The 16,552-nt window shown below is 39.2% G+C and overlaps 2 protein-coding genes across 2 annotated transcripts in view; both read left to right on the top strand.

The window, feature by feature from the left end:
• The window catches only part of scny (scrawny), a 357,320-nt gene that overhangs the window by 141,192 nt on the left and 199,576 nt on the right, over positions 1-16,552 (top strand). The gene's annotated exons all lie outside the window — the stretch shown is intronic.
• The window catches only part of LOC136968483 (uncharacterized), a 96,189-nt gene that overhangs the window by 11,097 nt on the left and 68,540 nt on the right, over positions 1-16,552 (top strand). The window contains exon 2 of the mRNA XM_067262460.1: positions 9,806-11,050. Within this exon, the coding sequence (XP_067118561.1) occupies positions 9,806-11,050 (1,245 nt within the window). The remainder of the gene's footprint in view (positions 1-9,805; positions 11,051-16,552) is intronic.

Raw genomic sequence — 16,552 nt, 5'->3', positions numbered from 1 at the left:
TAAATGTAAATTCATTGAGAAGTACCGTACTTTACCTAAATGGTCATCGGATGATTGATTATACAATTGATTACATAGGCCTATTATTATAGACGTTAATGTATATTACAAATCAATTTACGGGTTCAAATCTTCTATAAATTTATTTAAAGTTTTATTTTATACTTCTGAAAAGAATGTAAAAAAAAAAAAAAAAACTTGATGTATCTATTAGCAGTGTTACCGACAACTGGACATTTTGTGTTCAATATCGATGAGTCGTCGATGTTTCTGATTCTTTCGTCTTCGAAAAAAATCGTATAATTCGGTAATATTAATATGATTTAGTCTATTCGGAAACATCGGTGTAAATAAAATGTTCGGATGAATTGTTCGCAATCCGTGACGTAAAACACAAATAAACATTTCCGTACTGTTGTCGGGAAAACGTGACCGTAGTGGAGAAGTTTAAGATCCATTTTAAATCCCGCCTACTTCATCGGGCAACGAGAAAATTCAATTATTCTTAAAAACAACGCAAGATTACGCCATCAATACGTAAGTGGTTTAATGGTGTCCCGAGAGTGATTGATATTGGTTAGATCCCGAGGAAACAAATAGCTAAAGATATTGTACTGTACTTTAAAAAATTCGGACACGAGCAGACACATCGCATTAAGTTATTTTTCGAAAGGATAATACTTCCATTAATTGCTAACTAACGTGCTTAACTTTCTCTTCGTGGAAGGATCGTGCACTGCGAGGAAATGCTAGATTCCGTTACAAGAATATTAATATAAAAGGACATTTTGTGAAAATGTTCGCTTTTCTCTGAATTGGGCGGAGTCTTTTGGTAATTATACTGTATGTTATATTAGATTATTTGTAATACTAAAAGAAAAAGAAAAAGTGATAATTAATGGTATTTCAAAGGCGTCATATACTCGAAAATGCGACGCAACTTTTTGCCAACTTTAAATTAATTGCGTTGTAAATTTGCTTCCCTTTAAATTGAGATGTTATCTTTTGTTGCAACTAATGGAATGGCACCTAAAAGATGGCCCGATAAACCAATTTTGGCCCCACTCTCCAGAACTCTCAATTTCGATAGGGTTCCCGATAACGACTAGGCTGTGCTTTCAGCCATATGTTTGACGCGGAAAAAAAAGAAAAAGGAATTTCGGCGCAAAAATGAAAGGGAGAACATAGTACTCGACGAGATGGAGTTTTGACTTGTGACTACTTGACAGAAATTACGAATATAGTAAAAGCTTCGTTCGATCCTCGCGGAAAGGAAAAAGATATCAGTAAGTAGATTAATAAGAGACTCTTATTTTAATGAGCCCTTCCGTCCTCTTGCACGGTATTGGAAATCTCGATGCATCGATCCGAGTTAATCGAGGCAGCACAATCGTCATCCACGGTGTTTTAAAATTATAATTCCGCGTCGTTAACTATAACTAAATGTATTTCCACAAAATTAAATTCCTCCATTATGCTAAATTTAATATGGTGGAATGGCTCGCTCGTCTCCCATTCCAAACCATCTATAGAAATAGTCCTATACGGATTAGGCTAACAAATTTCTAGTGTCAGTTATCTCGCAACTTTTTACTTGTTTATTTTCCCCGAAATGATACTTCTCGCCTCCCACTTTCTGTATGTCTACCGTCTGTTAACGCTACAAAGGTACGAATACAATCTACATTTAATCTGCGTTAAAAATGCTCTCGAGATCTCGGCTATTGTAGTTTTTCTATTGATGGATTTTATTTCGAAGATATGGTAATTTTACAATCTGCAACAATTTCTACGAAAGTTTGTGGCAATTTTAACATCTGGATTTGTATGTACGAAGTTGCGTAGGAATAAGAAAAAAGTTTTTCTATTCTGCATCGGTTCCCTGCTTTTTTTTAATATATATATATATCTAAAGAAGGATCTAGAGGGAACTTTCATCGCCCATGTAAACTTAGTTCCCACTGTTGAATTGCGATAGGGCATTCTAATAAATGCGTTTTTTCTAAACTTAATGTCAACTTTTTATGACTTTGTTCGAAGGTTTATTTTATAAATATTGTTCTATACTAAGCAAACGTTAAAATCTTAAAAACAACACAAAATGAGAAATTGTAAGATCAAAAATAAATTAAAATGAATGTCGATCGAAAGTATCGGAGCGTTGGGAAGGATGGCTTCAATTGTTTCTTATTAAAAATTTAACTTTTCATTTCTCTTCGGAGTAATAGATGAGAAGATGCACCTCGATTATATAATGTAATTGGATGTATAGTTATTAGCGAGGGCATTTTGATCCCGTATGTCGACCCTAAAGGACAAAGCACAATAGAGGGTGGCCCGCTCTACTTACGTCTTGTTTACGCTTCTTTAAATAGCCCGGAACTGATATCTTCACGTTGGTTGTATCGTGTGACAGAGATAAAGAAGCAGATAAGGCATCCCGACACACAGGCCTTCTTTGTAATGATTTAATTGCGGTCAGTCACGTGACAGAAACGGGATATTTAGAACCGAATCCATCACGCCCGATTAATTCTCGAAGCACGCGGACATATACCAGCGATGGAACCACCACTGCCGGTTGTTTGAGAAGCTTCGATGTTATTTAATTACGGTTGACCGTTCGGTTAAAGGCAAAGAATAAAATTAAGTCCGAAAGAACTGGGGTGTTTGATCGAGTCGCCGAGAGTTAATTAATTATCGAAGATAATTGTGATGGACGGGTGTCGCCATCTAGCGAAATTGGAATCGAGCGAAGACCTACTTAAAAAAAGAATATTCTCCATTCTTAGAAAAACTATTCGAGTTCATTTCTTCCTGCCGCAATTTTCGACTTTTTAAGGAACGAAATTGGCGCGTTTTTCTAATCCGATTTGGGATCGGTCCTTCACGGTCTGCTGCCGAAGCATCGCAGCTGGAGAAGTACGGAGGGGTGGGCTGCGCTATTTTTGTTCGGTCGTCAACACTAGCAATCGTCCTTCTCGGATTCCATTCCGGGGCTTTTTCGGAAAAATACAACTTCTCCGTTTTGTAATGAAATAATATTCTTGGACGAGTTAAAAAAAGAAAAAGGAAGAAGAAAAAAAAAGATCTCGAACGACGTCTCGGCCCTTCGATCAATCGGGAGTCTATGGACAAATGTCGCGTCTATTGTTTCTGGTCGATATATTGTCATTCCATGCTTCTCCTTAACGGAAACTTGTTTCCAAATATTTCGAAGAAGTCGATGTCTAGTTTCTGTCACTGTCGATCAATTAAAATCGACTGTGACAGGAAAACGTTCGCGCCGACGGGTGAATGTACCCGTTTTATCTCATCAGGAAATCCTAATTTACGGGTTCAATGTCTTTAACTAGGAGAAACACCGATTTGGATGTTTCTGCCAAACTAAATAGATGACACTTTCATCGATACTATTGTCTTCTACGATGTCGTTCGACTTCATACTGGTCTTCGATGTCGATCCGTCAGTCTCACTGAAGTTCCTGGCAACCACCGAAAGGTAGTTGAAATAAGTAGAATTCCAGAAGCGCTCAGTGACTTGGTGCGAAAAAAGAAAATAAAAGAAAAAAAAAACGCTTTTCTAGCGAAAATCAACGAGCTGTTTCGCCGTACGATTATAAACACTGCTTATCTGATACAGTTCAAATGATCGCCGCTTTTATTGACAATTTACAATGGCACGCTTCCTTTTCTTGCTCAATTTTTTACAAATAGAAGTAATTAGTTTCCTTATTAGCCAGTGTAATCTATTTCCCTCTCTTATCGATGTTTGGAATGATTAAACGATTGCTCGGAATTAATTTTGGCAAAAGAACCGAGCGAAAATTTTTTCATAACATTTAGGTCAAATGCGTGATTATGTCCGTACAGAGGAACTGTTTACAGGATCATTATAACTTTACATTTAAAGAACTTTTTTATATAGATCAGCCAATGATTCTGGTGAATATTTATTATAATAAATTTTTAATTAGCCTAAAAGTATATTTTACAACGAAAATAAATAAATATTTATGTATAATACGTTACGTAAAAATTATTTTTACTTGACTTTTACATAAAATTATCCTATATTCTGGCGTTTAAAATGCTTACAGTAAGCGCGTAAATAGTTCAAATTTCGAATTTCTAGCTGCAGTCGTGTTTTTCCTTTTCTTCCACTTCATGATTCCCTTTTAACATTATAAAAAAAGTTATGTATTTTCCTCCTTAACGTCCCCTATTCTTTGTCATTAAAATTACGTTTTCCCGTATCGAACGAAAATGCATAAATCCAGTGGACTTTTCTTTTGTCGATTTTTTTTATACGATAACAGCGAGAGTGGTTCGTTCCTTTCATTTATTACAAAAGCCGAAGAAAAGTTAAAGAATTAAATCTCCTTCGATGGATCTAGTGTATTCTGGCCACGTTTCGTCACGTGATCGAAGCGTGTCTGTCGGAAGGAAATTGATAGCCTTCTGCCGGATTGCCTTAACTTCCGTTTGTTTTGTGGTATTGTTTTGAAAGAACATTATGCAACAATGACAACATTGTCTGCCGCGTTGGGTAACGTCTCTCTTTTAGCATACCTGGCTAAGTAGTTGTCTTTCTTCGGGAATCGAGAACAAAAAAAAATCACTTTCAAGTTAAAAATTAGTTTTTTGAATTTACTAGTTCTTGTAATGCTTTTTTTGTAATAATATTCAAGTTTTTAAAAATATAATTAGCACAAAATGGAAAAATGGGACGTCTAAAATCAGTTCTGCAGATAAGTGCATTACGTTTTTTCCTTTAAAAAGTCAATGACTCGACTGGAAAACAGTCGAATAAATGGATGCGTCGTCTCTATGCATCAAAAGTTTTGGTTAACACTGCGACAAATCTACTCTAACCCTTTTAAACAAATGGCAAATGCCGATGTTGTTTTCTAATTTTACTACGTAAACTTATTTGCCGGAAAATAAAAACGAAATACAGGAAAAAATGTAGATAATCAGGTCGTTACACCGAACTTTACATCTGATCGATGCGGTTTTTTCCCCCCAAACTTATGCATTTGGGTCCCGAGTATTTTTTAATGGCAGGGTCAAGGTTAGGATATGCTCGGTCTAAACAATCGGATTTTGGAAGAATGCCAATACTCGCCGGACAATTCGCACGATGTGATGTGGGACAAGGTCTTTATATAGACATCGATGGCTCAATATGGGTCATTCTCTTTCAATATATATGTTCTTAGAAGAATAACATCCCATTTAAACAGAGTTAAGATGCTATACTTCAAACGGAATGACTCTATGTTTGTCAGCCGTTACGTGTCTCCTTTCTTTTACGTTGCTGTGGTCTGTTTTGCCAGGTGAAAGTACATCGAATACACTTTCACTTGGTAAAACAGTAACAACAACATCCTAAAAGAAATAGAAATCGTCCTCGACAGTTATCGACTCATTTACGACAAGCTTTGTTTTTTGTTTGGATTTACTATTTGGCTCACCTGAAAAATTTAGGATTTACAAGCAGGATGCAGAAAGTAGGTCTTCAATGTGTACAACAATTGTGCCGGCCAAATTGGGCAATTCTCTAACAGTTCATTGTATCCTTTATCATCTGGTTCTTATTATTTGCGTAATTTTACATAATTCGATAACATTGTTTTCATAATATCATATTATAGGACTATTTTTTTGTGCTTTTCTCCTATCGGCAAACTTTTTTCTGAGAAAGTCCAATAAATATTTAAATTTTTTATGTTATAGAATAAAAGTATACCAGACTCGCGTTTCACTTAAATCGCATCCTTTCCCGAAATCAATTTTCAACAGTGCAGCCACTACTTGCTATCCATCTATTTTAGCTCACGCAATTTTGTAATTTCTTTAAGAAAAAGTCATTTTACGCTAAATACAGAAAGGTTTACTCATCGAGGCGAGAAAACAATAGGGTAAAAAGGACGGCATGTCGAGCCGGGGCTATTTCATTCGTTGTTCGGACAGGATTTCCTTGGCTTTTTAACTCTTACGAAAGCCTATGGTTATGCTTACGGCATTGTCATAACTTGAAGGACAGATATACAAATTGACCGTTTTTTTTTCCTCTCTTATGCCGGTTGGTAGCACAATAATGATTTCGTATTATATATAAAACTTTCGCAATTTCCGATTGCAAGAAACTATAGATTGTATTTTTTACCCCCTTCTGTAGGATTTACCATTTCTGCTAACTCTCATTCATCACGAAATACAAAAGGATTAAACGCTTTTCGTCGTCCTTCTATTGGGTTCTATGTAACTTTTCATTGTCCCCCGGGTGAGATATTAATTTATATGTAAATAAAATTGTTTACGGTTGCGTGAGATTTAAATAGTTTTCGTTTCTATATGATTTGATAAGGAGTAGAAATTAATTCGATCGAATCGAATTTGTATTTATGTAGAACACAATTTTAGTCTTTAAATATAGATAGTAAATGTTATTATAAGGGGGATCCGGTTATCCCAATTTTGAAAGAATAATCTAACGAACAGATGTGTAAATCCCCTCTTGTGCAACGTGTTCCTGCATCCCCGAAAGGGGAAATACAGCGGGAGAGAAAAGAAACAAATGCCACGAGCCAGAACAGGGACGGGGATTTAAGAAAAAAAAAAAAGGAAAGAAAAAGCGTGTTCCGTTAGATTTCATTCGGTTAGAGGGCAGCTGGAAACGTACGAAAACGACCGTTAGATTGTGTTTCAATGGCGCTTTCACTCTCTTCCTTTTTAGTATTGTGCGCGTAACCAAAAAGAACAGATGGATACCGATGTCTGATTGAGGGGTGTAGTGGAACGTCGCGTGTGTTTCTTCTCTTATAGATCCAGCCGTTACTGCAAATTCGAAAATTAATCCTCGGAGAAGTTTTATACCGTAATTCCAGTCGTATAATGAGAGAAACGGGATATGTTCTTGTTGTAACAACTTTAGCAATGGCTAATTAAATTTATGAAGATTTACTCTACTGCTTCTTCCGTAAAAAGCACAAAAAAGGGTCATTATCGACGCTGTTATTGTTGTTACGTCGTAGTTCCGGCCTCGATGGGCTGGACGATATCGCCTTTTTATCCCGTAACCCGTAATTACAACGGCAATTAGGCATGGATTTAGCGGAGCAAAATGGTAAAAGGCTAAAAATAGCCTATAGCTGGAGGCTTAACTCGATGTATTATCTGGCTCCGTCTCGGAGGTCAGTTTTTCCTCTGACCGAAAGTTTCACCTACGAGCAAAACTAAATCTTGGCTTTCATCTCCCGAATCGTGGGTGCGGCCTTCGAAAGTAAAATTGATTGTGACCTTGGTAATAGAGCTCCTTCCTATAATTAAGCCAAATGCGAAGACTTATTCCTGGCTGCGGTTACGTAACTGCGTTGGAATAAAATATGAAACGATGAATATGACGAGAATGCGTTAAAAAATCACAAATTCGAACTTTAACTCGACATATAAGAGCGGGAATATAAGTGTGTGTGGGCTTTATTGAATGTCAATGAATATATCTTTTAGGTTCGAATGAAAATAAACAATTATAAGAACAGCCATATATTTATACGAGATTGTAATTAGGTTGGCAATTCTAATTAAAAATGATTCATTTAGGATCGTCTATAAAGCCGGAACCTTAAAAGACCACACTCGCAAAATACATAGAGATAACATCACTGATCCAATCACAATACAAATCCTATACATCTGTAAAAAATATTACTCGAAAACGAACATCCTATATAATATTTATTTTTAAACGATGCGATTATAATTATTTATCGAATCGTTATTATTGTTTTTTTTCTAAATCGGTTTATAATGCCGAGTTTACATTAGAAAAAAGATATTTAACTTTTCTTTTTACGTAGTGTACAGTACGTGTAATGATTAATGATTTATATTTAAAGAGAAAGATGGAATCCGTGACGAGTTTTATTTTCTAGCATTTCCTTCCGTTTGTCTCGTGTAATTTTTCTCGTTAAAAGAAGGGATTTCTGGTATTTGCTTCGCGTTTTTACGTTTCTTTGTCGGTGAAGCTCTTGCATTTTCCCAGTTTCTGGAAGAATTACTCACCGTTAACGATTTTTCCGGGAAAACCCCAGGCATTGTCTGGGATAGTCGTTTTCCCGCCTACATTCCAAGAGAAATATGACTTTTCGATTTCTCTCTCCTAAACTGTCGATGACGTCACTAATAATGTGATGGGATAATTTCCCGTTTTCACCTTCCAACCATCCAGTTATCTGATCCATTAAGACGGCTGTCATTTACCTTAATGGAAGTCAGTCGTTCATAATGACAACATCTGTTTGATATTAGTCCCGAGAGGCGCGCTTCCAACCTCCGAATTCGTTATGTCTTCACTTTCGGTAAACAAACCCGGCGAAATCCGAAAAAACACTCGGTGCCAGCTAAACGAATAAACCTGGCAATTCTCGGAAGATAAACAACGCACTACGTTCTCTTTCCAGTTTAAATTAAGTCAATTGGAGAAATCAAATATGGAAGTTGAGTGCTTACTATATTCGATTCTGTAGCTGCGGGAAGAGCGAATTTTATTTCTCCCGCTTCCAGACTATATCACAAACGATACGGTTTATGATAGTTTCTCACGAGGGATTCTATTCGCTCGGGTTACATTTTATTTTGGTCGGTTTCCCTTCTAGAATAGACGTAGGAAGACTGTAGACTCTCGTATCTGTCGGAATCCTCTGACAGATGGTCATTTGCGTAACCGCATCGTATGATGGAGAGATCTATGGTAGCGCGCTGTTTGCCAATAAATGTAGAACACTGGAAAAAGAGGGGACTGCTGCAACGGTTATTTAGAAATCCAGGAATTCTACTCCATTCCGAGGAGGCTCGACGTCGTTCTGCCTTTCGATTGTTAACGCGGAAGGTTAAAGAGTAGGATTGTTACATAAATCGAATTAAACGCTTCTCGGCCGTTTGAGCTAATCGACGCGAGGGAACGATGACGTCAGCGAACCACTTCCTTCGGGATAGTGCAGATGACGTCCTTTATTAACTTCTACCGGTGCTCCCATACGGAAAAATCGGAAAACGAGACGCGTGTTCTTTCCCATTACCTAATTACCTTAGCATCTCGGCAACAATTGTCTTCCACTCTCGCTCGATCACAATAGTCGTTTCTTGGAGCTCAATGTGTTTACTCTAGTTGTGCTAACACCCACAGAAGAGAAACCGGAACATCGAGACCTGTCCAAACAAGCTCTTCGAACGATACCCGCTTGTCTTCCTTGTTTATCCACTCTTTTCTCAATTTTCTTTTTTTAAATTCGTGGTCGGTTAATCGAATAATTAAAGTAGAGGCAAACTCGCTCCGCCCAATATTCTATTTGTAGTTTTTCTTTTCTAGTAAAGACGATAAAATTTCGATAAGGGCAATAATTTCGAGTGTGTCCGCGATAACGCGAAACACGAGTTTCTTCCGGAGCCAAACGAGCATCGATTTTCTTTAACTGCTCAAAACCGAGTAAAATAATTCGGAAACGAATGGATGGTTGGACGGATTGATTGAATTTTCTCGACAAGACGCTTAATTTGGCGGCGGAGAGTCCTCCTGCCGAAAATATTTTTGAATTTCGTCATAATTGTTTCCTACCCCTCTTTTCCCACGTCCGAAACGGGAGAGTTTAATTGATAAGATCCGATAGATTAAACGTTGGTGGCGAGATCGGTATAATTCTCGTACGACGTTTACCGAGTAAGGCCATTGCCGTCGTCCGTAAATACTATAGATGGGAAAAACTAGTGGAATAAGACTAACTGTTGTTTGTTTGAACAGATAACGCCATGAAGAATTGCGATCCGGGTTCCCCCGCCGACCATGTTGGCCACCAGGTGGTGTCGTCACTGCAGCAGGCAGCTCGCGGTCCAGCCAATCAGATCGAGGCCAGAAGACAGACGGAGAACGTCGAGTTGGCAGGTACGACGTTCGAGTGTTGTTGCAGCGGCTTCGACAACGATGCCTTTGATCTAGAAGACGTCGAAAGTGTGTCCATCGGTCATCGTACGGCCGCCACCGTGTCGGATACCAAGTGTAGCCCAGTCCAGTGCCACGTTTCACCGTCGCCAGCTGGCAGCCCTACCCCGCTCGCGCCTGCAGTCGGCAAGCTCCGAGCCAGTGGATGTTTCAGCAGAGGCAAGCCAGTGCGCTTGAAACGACGTCGAGTTACGGGTAGGTCGACAGATGCCGTCGACAAGAGTGTAGTCGGTGCTGATGGTGTGATTGTCGATCCCGTGCCCACAGCCCGCGATCCCAGTTCGTCTACAGTGAGCGTCGAGCAGGATGTCCGACCAAACGGCCGTTCCACTGTTGCTAGGTGTGGTGGTACCGAAGGTTTAGTGGAGAATGTGTTAAGTGCGAGTCACGACTTGTACGGTGGGATGGCCCGAGGCACCATCACCTGCGATAGCATGGGAAGGACCAGGCACAGCGAGACCCCTAATCCTGCTCCGTCGACAGATAGGTGTAATCGGGAGTGGTTGAACCCGAGCGGTCGTCATGGTAACGAAAGGAGGACCCCTAACTCTGATGGCTACACCAGCGTAGATAGTGGCCCCTCCAACACGGATATCTTGCCAGATATCCTCAATTCGCACATGCCTCCACCTTACTCTACCCTACCGCCCCTGACAGACAGAGGTGGTAGGAGACTTCCGCCTCCTTCTCATCCTCCTCCGCCTCCTCCGACGGTAGCCCCCATGTGTGGGACGCCGGGCACGGTGTTACCCGCTTGCCCTCACTCTCCACCCAGGAGGTCCATGAGGAGGGGTGGATTCAGACCCTTTCCTCCCAGGGACCGATTGCGTTCGTCCGGTCGGACGACGGCCTTCAGTAACCATGCAGCCTCCGAATCGGAGGAACCTAAACATTGCTGCGGTGTCATGGTGACGCAAACGGTGAGCATAAGGTGGTTTATCGTCATGATTGCCTTCGTTGGATTATGTTGTGCTATAGTCGGTACTGTGCTGGGTGCTCTGAAGGCTACGGGAAGAGAACATCTCACCGTGTCTCTGCTCATGATAGGTAAGTGCGTTCTTCCTAATTTTCCTTCTCCGTTCGTTTCAGAAAAGTCTGTCGAGTCGTCGGAGCGAGTAATGTAGTCGTAACAACCGCGTTTTCCTGCTGTTTAGGCCTACTTGACTGTATAGTGTGACACGATTGCGCTTGCCATCCATCCATCCGGAGTGGCGTTTTGACCTACATCGCGACAATTATCTTCTAATTCAGTTCGCTTTTTGAACTGACAACCGTTACGGTTTGGCCCGAGAAAATCGACAATTTCGGTCTTCGTTCTCCTCCATTTAAAACTCCCTTGTTACGAAATACCGGTGGATCGCGTCATTCCTGTTTGCTGGTGGAGGCGTCCTTGAAACCTTACTTCCTGTCGTGTATAAAAATACAACAGTATACTCCATTCCGCTGTTACAGTGAGGAGAGTTGTGAAGGAATTCCTGCAATTATCAGTGTTGTTATTTCCCTTTATGGCTCCGGCGGTTCTCCCTCCTCCGTCATAACTCCGTTTCATCCGCTTCATCCCATCGGTCGCGCGGATGATGATGGTGGCCCATGACTCATTTCATCGATTTTCTCGCATCCCCACCCAATCTGAAAAATTTTGTATCCCTCCCCTAAATTGTAGATTTAATTATTAATCGCGCAAAACTTAATGCATCATTCTCCTTCCGCACCATCTGTATACTTTTCTCGTTCCGGAATCGACGGAACCCATCAGATAATCGTACGACCAATTTGTTTGATAAGCTCGATACCTCCCATTACTCTTCGCCTCTTTTGAATTTCCTGCAAAATTAAAATCTTAACTGTCCTTTCTCTCAGTTAAAATTTCGTTTCAAAACTTCCAACAGCAAACTTTAATTACGATACTTTTAATGAATGTAGATATTACCCGACGTGGCTGAAATCGCATGGTCCTTTTAAATATCGCATTAGGTTTCATAATTAAATTTTCATTAGTTCTTAATTAGCGTATGAGTAGCGAGCGGCCGCCGAAAGGAAGTTCTGTGTGTGGTTAAGATCATCATCTCGTTTATAATCGCTTTTAATAAAAGAATGTAAAGGTTGGCTCGATTTTCCAATGGATGTTTGACCTTGGACGAAATTTTATGGAAGATATTCCTCACGACTGTGGAGGTGTGTTTCGATGGATGAAGCGTATTGATTGACCTTCTATCAAAAGATGACCTTTCCAACCAAGGTTATTCCGGAATACCGAGATAGACTTTGATGCGCGCTACAGTTATTTTGTTTTCTCTTTTCCACGGAGAAACTCAAAGCTCCCGCGAAGAGAAACCCGGCTCTATTATATCTATATCTAATTATACCGAGTAGATTTATAAATTATTCTCGTTTCGAAGACGTTTTAGATTCTTTGATTTAATTTAATTTAGAATAAGGAATCGACGAGGAAGGACATTAGTAAGAATAAATTGTTTTTGTATTTATTCTTAATTAATTCTTTTTGTGAGTTAAGTAGTCGCTTCCAGATGCCGTAGAAGGAAAACTTTCTTGCACAAAAATGCTCTCTGCTCAGCTGATCTAATTTACATACCGGAGCGTCTTGTTTTGTATATCCTCTCAAAAAGATTCGATTCGTCGTTATTAGCGAAAGATGATTATATATTGAAGTTTTTTTTCTGTCGAAAAGTAAACGTGATACTTATTTTATCGTAGTTTTATCCGGTTAGTTGCGAAGATCCGAAATATTAATGCGGCAGACCTCGTTGGCAAACAACAACTTAGTGCATCTAGTTTGTACGGAACAGTAAGGGAATGGCGCGCGATTTGGAATCGTTTGATAGTGGGAATTTAATAGTGAACATCCATTATGTATCGGAAGGTGTCTGTATATATATCCATTTATGTATGAGAGGCGAGGTGCACTCTTTGGACGCTTTCCAACGTAATAAAGGGCGCTGTTCTGGAAAATGTTTCATTTTTAGAGATTGCCATTCGTCCTTGACTAACTATGGTGAGTTGGCATTCCCGATCTTGCCAGATATCTATCGAAACCGGTGTGCGAATGTTCATTTACCCCGACATAAATACCGAGTACGAGTGTCCAACAGGTGCCGGATGAGTTTCCGGAAGGCACACGTTCCTGCAAGATGTTATTTAAATGACCCGTTGACAAACTTAAAAAAATTACGTGCGTCAAATATAAAACAAGAATTTATGTCGTAACTTAAGATGAATTTCCGGACGAGAGAAATGGAATTTTATTTCTTGTTAAAAATCCATCTTACTTTTTATATACAGTATATATAGTAACTACTGTATAGATATGATAGGTATATCATTTTCTGATTCATAAAAGTTTTCTCCACGATCGCAATTAATCATTTTCTTTGTAAGACTCGATCTTGGATGATACGGACTTTTTATAGCCATCGGTTCACATTCATAAACGCTACGGATATGGAATCGCTTTTTTTTGTATGTCGGAAATGCAATTTACTTTAAACCGATTTCGATTGGGGGCGATCGAATTCTATTCCGTCGAACGTGGTCGATGCTAACCTACATTTTCGCCGCCCAGAGGTTAGCAGTCGTGCCACAAATCTGTTTTAATGGTACTGGATTATCTATTGTGCGAAAGAACGATCCTTCCCCGGAAGATGACCAACCAGCTCCCGAGCACATTTCTGACCCACAGTACACAGAACAGGAACAGACGAATCTGGGTTATAGCTTGTTTACGAAGGACACTTTTTAAACTGGTTTTTACCTTGAATTTAGTCGAATGTACGGTATTAGTGCGAATGCACTTTTTTCCATTAGCGTTTACCTCCACGAGGATTTTAAACTCTCCGGACAATTACGTAAAAAAAGAAAAAAAATGGCCTACTTGCTACCATTAATTCTTTTTTCGTTTTACGGATTATCCACGATGGAAAAAAGTCGAAATTAAGTAATTTAATTTTCCATTAAGTCGCGAACGTTTCTTTATATTCTCTTGTCGCTATTGTATCCTTTCAGTCGATTCTAACGAGCGGACGAAAAATATATGTTAGGGTCGAAATTAGCAGTAAAAGGGGGGGAGTAATACTTGGCCTAGTTTAGTTCTCCAACCGACGGTGAAGTCAGAAGTGGAAATGTCGCGAATCGTCCGAGGGACTGGTTAGTCTTGTTTTGTTAGATGATTCGGTGCTGGTTTTTTTCAACTCGGATGAGGTTAGCTGACTGACGGTGCACAATATCCACTCACGAGCACAAATTATGCGGAAAGTGCACTAGACCCGATATTTTAGTACCTTTAACTCTTCGTAAAAGTGTTTCCGCTTTTTATCGGCTGTACAAAACAATACGACGGAAAAATACCTTTAGTAATTGATATTGGTCTAGGTCTGGAGCAACGAGAACCAATTTTGCCGAGTTTATAAACCCGGATGTCGTTTATAAATACGATCTTTCTAGTTCATCTCGACCGATAATCCACTCGGTTCGGGAAAGTAGTCGGGTTGATCGGACTCGAAGGTACTGTACAGTTCGGCAGTTCCTACGAGGCCTTTTTAGCCTTAAAATTTGAACTGGGATGGGATATAACGACCTGGCAAAAAATACTTCCATATTTAACAAGCGAGTTACCAATTAATCTAGCAGATAAAAAGAGCATCTGGTACGTTGGCAGAGCTATCATCTGTCTTTGCTGCTTAAATTCAGTGGCACATGAAGTTGGATGCCATCTGTCAGTTCCGCTTTGCTCTTACGTCACAAAGTTCGGGTCATTAGCCTGTTCTAAAGCGGTTCTCCTAGTAGATTTCCAAGGTAGAAGTTGGATAAGGCGATGAAGTCGTAGATAATAAAAACGATTGAAAATTACTATGCGAGATGTAACTGCAAAATCTTTATAACTCGAAGAATTTGTTTTGGGACAGGTGTTCGCGGTACCGAGATGCAGATGTTTATTATCGCTATAAGTATTTCCTTTCTACTACGGAAATGATTTGTTCGCGAGTACAAAGAAAAGAAGTATTCCCGGTTGGAATAATTTTCTCATAAAGCGCTTATCGGGTTATTGTATCGGATTGATATTGATGACTCGGGAAGGGATATCGATCAAATTGTTGTAGATCCGCTACATTATTAAGTTAAGTGTATTAAGTCCGAATTTTAATTTATTTCTATTAAAATTCTAATCGTGAACAAGAGTGACAATACGAATAGAAATATGCGGTTGGATTTTATAAGTGGATAGACCTAATTGTGCTAGAGAACGTGATTAGTTGGTCATATTCGTGATAAAAGGCGAACCGTGCATTCGTCGATGAATAGTCCTTCCTAATTCTAATGCTAAATAGTAACTCGACGATTACTTTTACTCGAGTTGAAGATGAATTTTGTATGCGAGATAATCTATTGCCTAAATAAACAATAGCTTAATAACAATTCGATGCTTTTAACGCGGATCAAATTCGCTGCTCGAAACTGCTATTAGGCATCGTAAAACTGTTGTTATTCTAGTTTGAATAGATGCCCTCGAACGATTTGGAGTATCTTTATCGGTAACAGCCCTGTTTCCGATTTTGAAATTTAAATTTTCGAATTGTGAGATAGACCTTATAGATCTTTCGTAGATGCATTCTTAAAGCAGTTCTTTGTGGATTCGCAGTCTTTTATAGGAAGTCGGTACCAAGAAGCACCACAAGTGGTGCTATTCATACACGCAGTTCACACGGATGAATCGGTTTTAATCCTCTTAGGAATGCTTTTCTTCCAACAGTTTCTTCTTTTGTAAAGAATCTTTTACTTAATCTCGCTACTAGTATTAATCTACAGTCTCCGACGTCTGTTACTTCATTTATTAAATCTATCAACTGCAAATGCTCGATACGATCACAATCTTGTGTTTTCCAAAATTGGAAATAAATAGACAAAGTGTGTAATAAAAATATAATATTAAATAATTAATTATAAAAATGAATGATTACAAATTATACGTTTTTAATTGGCGAATAAAATTGAAAAAGAAAATTTTCATCCTTTCGACTCGGGCTTTTGTATTCCGCTCTCCGAGTATCTAGGAACGTTGACGAGTTGCTCCCAATTACTTTTCTTTTCGGAATTTTATCTATTAACTGGTAGGACCAGTATCATTATAACGGAAGAACGAAAGCGGCTAGGATTGTTTATGGAATTAATTGCCGATATCTGAGAAGTTTCCCATTTTTTATAAAGCATTACTATTGATGATAGAGCATAATTCGGGAGTAAAAAAACTGTTTGTGAATTTTCGGCTGTGGTCATAAAGTGGAAGCTATTGTAAAAAAGACGCCCGCATTTCTTATTCCCCGAATACCATTCTATTCAACCGCTATTCCTAGAGGCCACATGGCCCCCCTCCTCCTCCTCCTCCTCCTCTTTGAAACGGTTGCCTCCCTGGCACATTCCTCTGTAGCTCTATTGTCCGCACCTACGTGTGGGTTAGGTGGATATAACTTCGATTTTGTTATGGGTCGCTATAATACTGCGAATGATGTAAGGATTTCAATTATCTCACTTTTGTCA

This window comes from Centruroides vittatus, unplaced genomic scaffold (genome assembly GCF_030686945.1).
Source record: "Centruroides vittatus isolate TY-2023 unplaced genomic scaffold, ASM3068694v2 contig_1477, whole genome shotgun sequence".
Taxonomy (NCBI): domain Eukaryota; kingdom Metazoa; phylum Arthropoda; class Arachnida; order Scorpiones; family Buthidae; genus Centruroides; species Centruroides vittatus.
The sequence above is the reverse complement of the archived record's forward strand: the minus strand, read 5'-3'. Positions and strand labels throughout refer to the sequence as shown.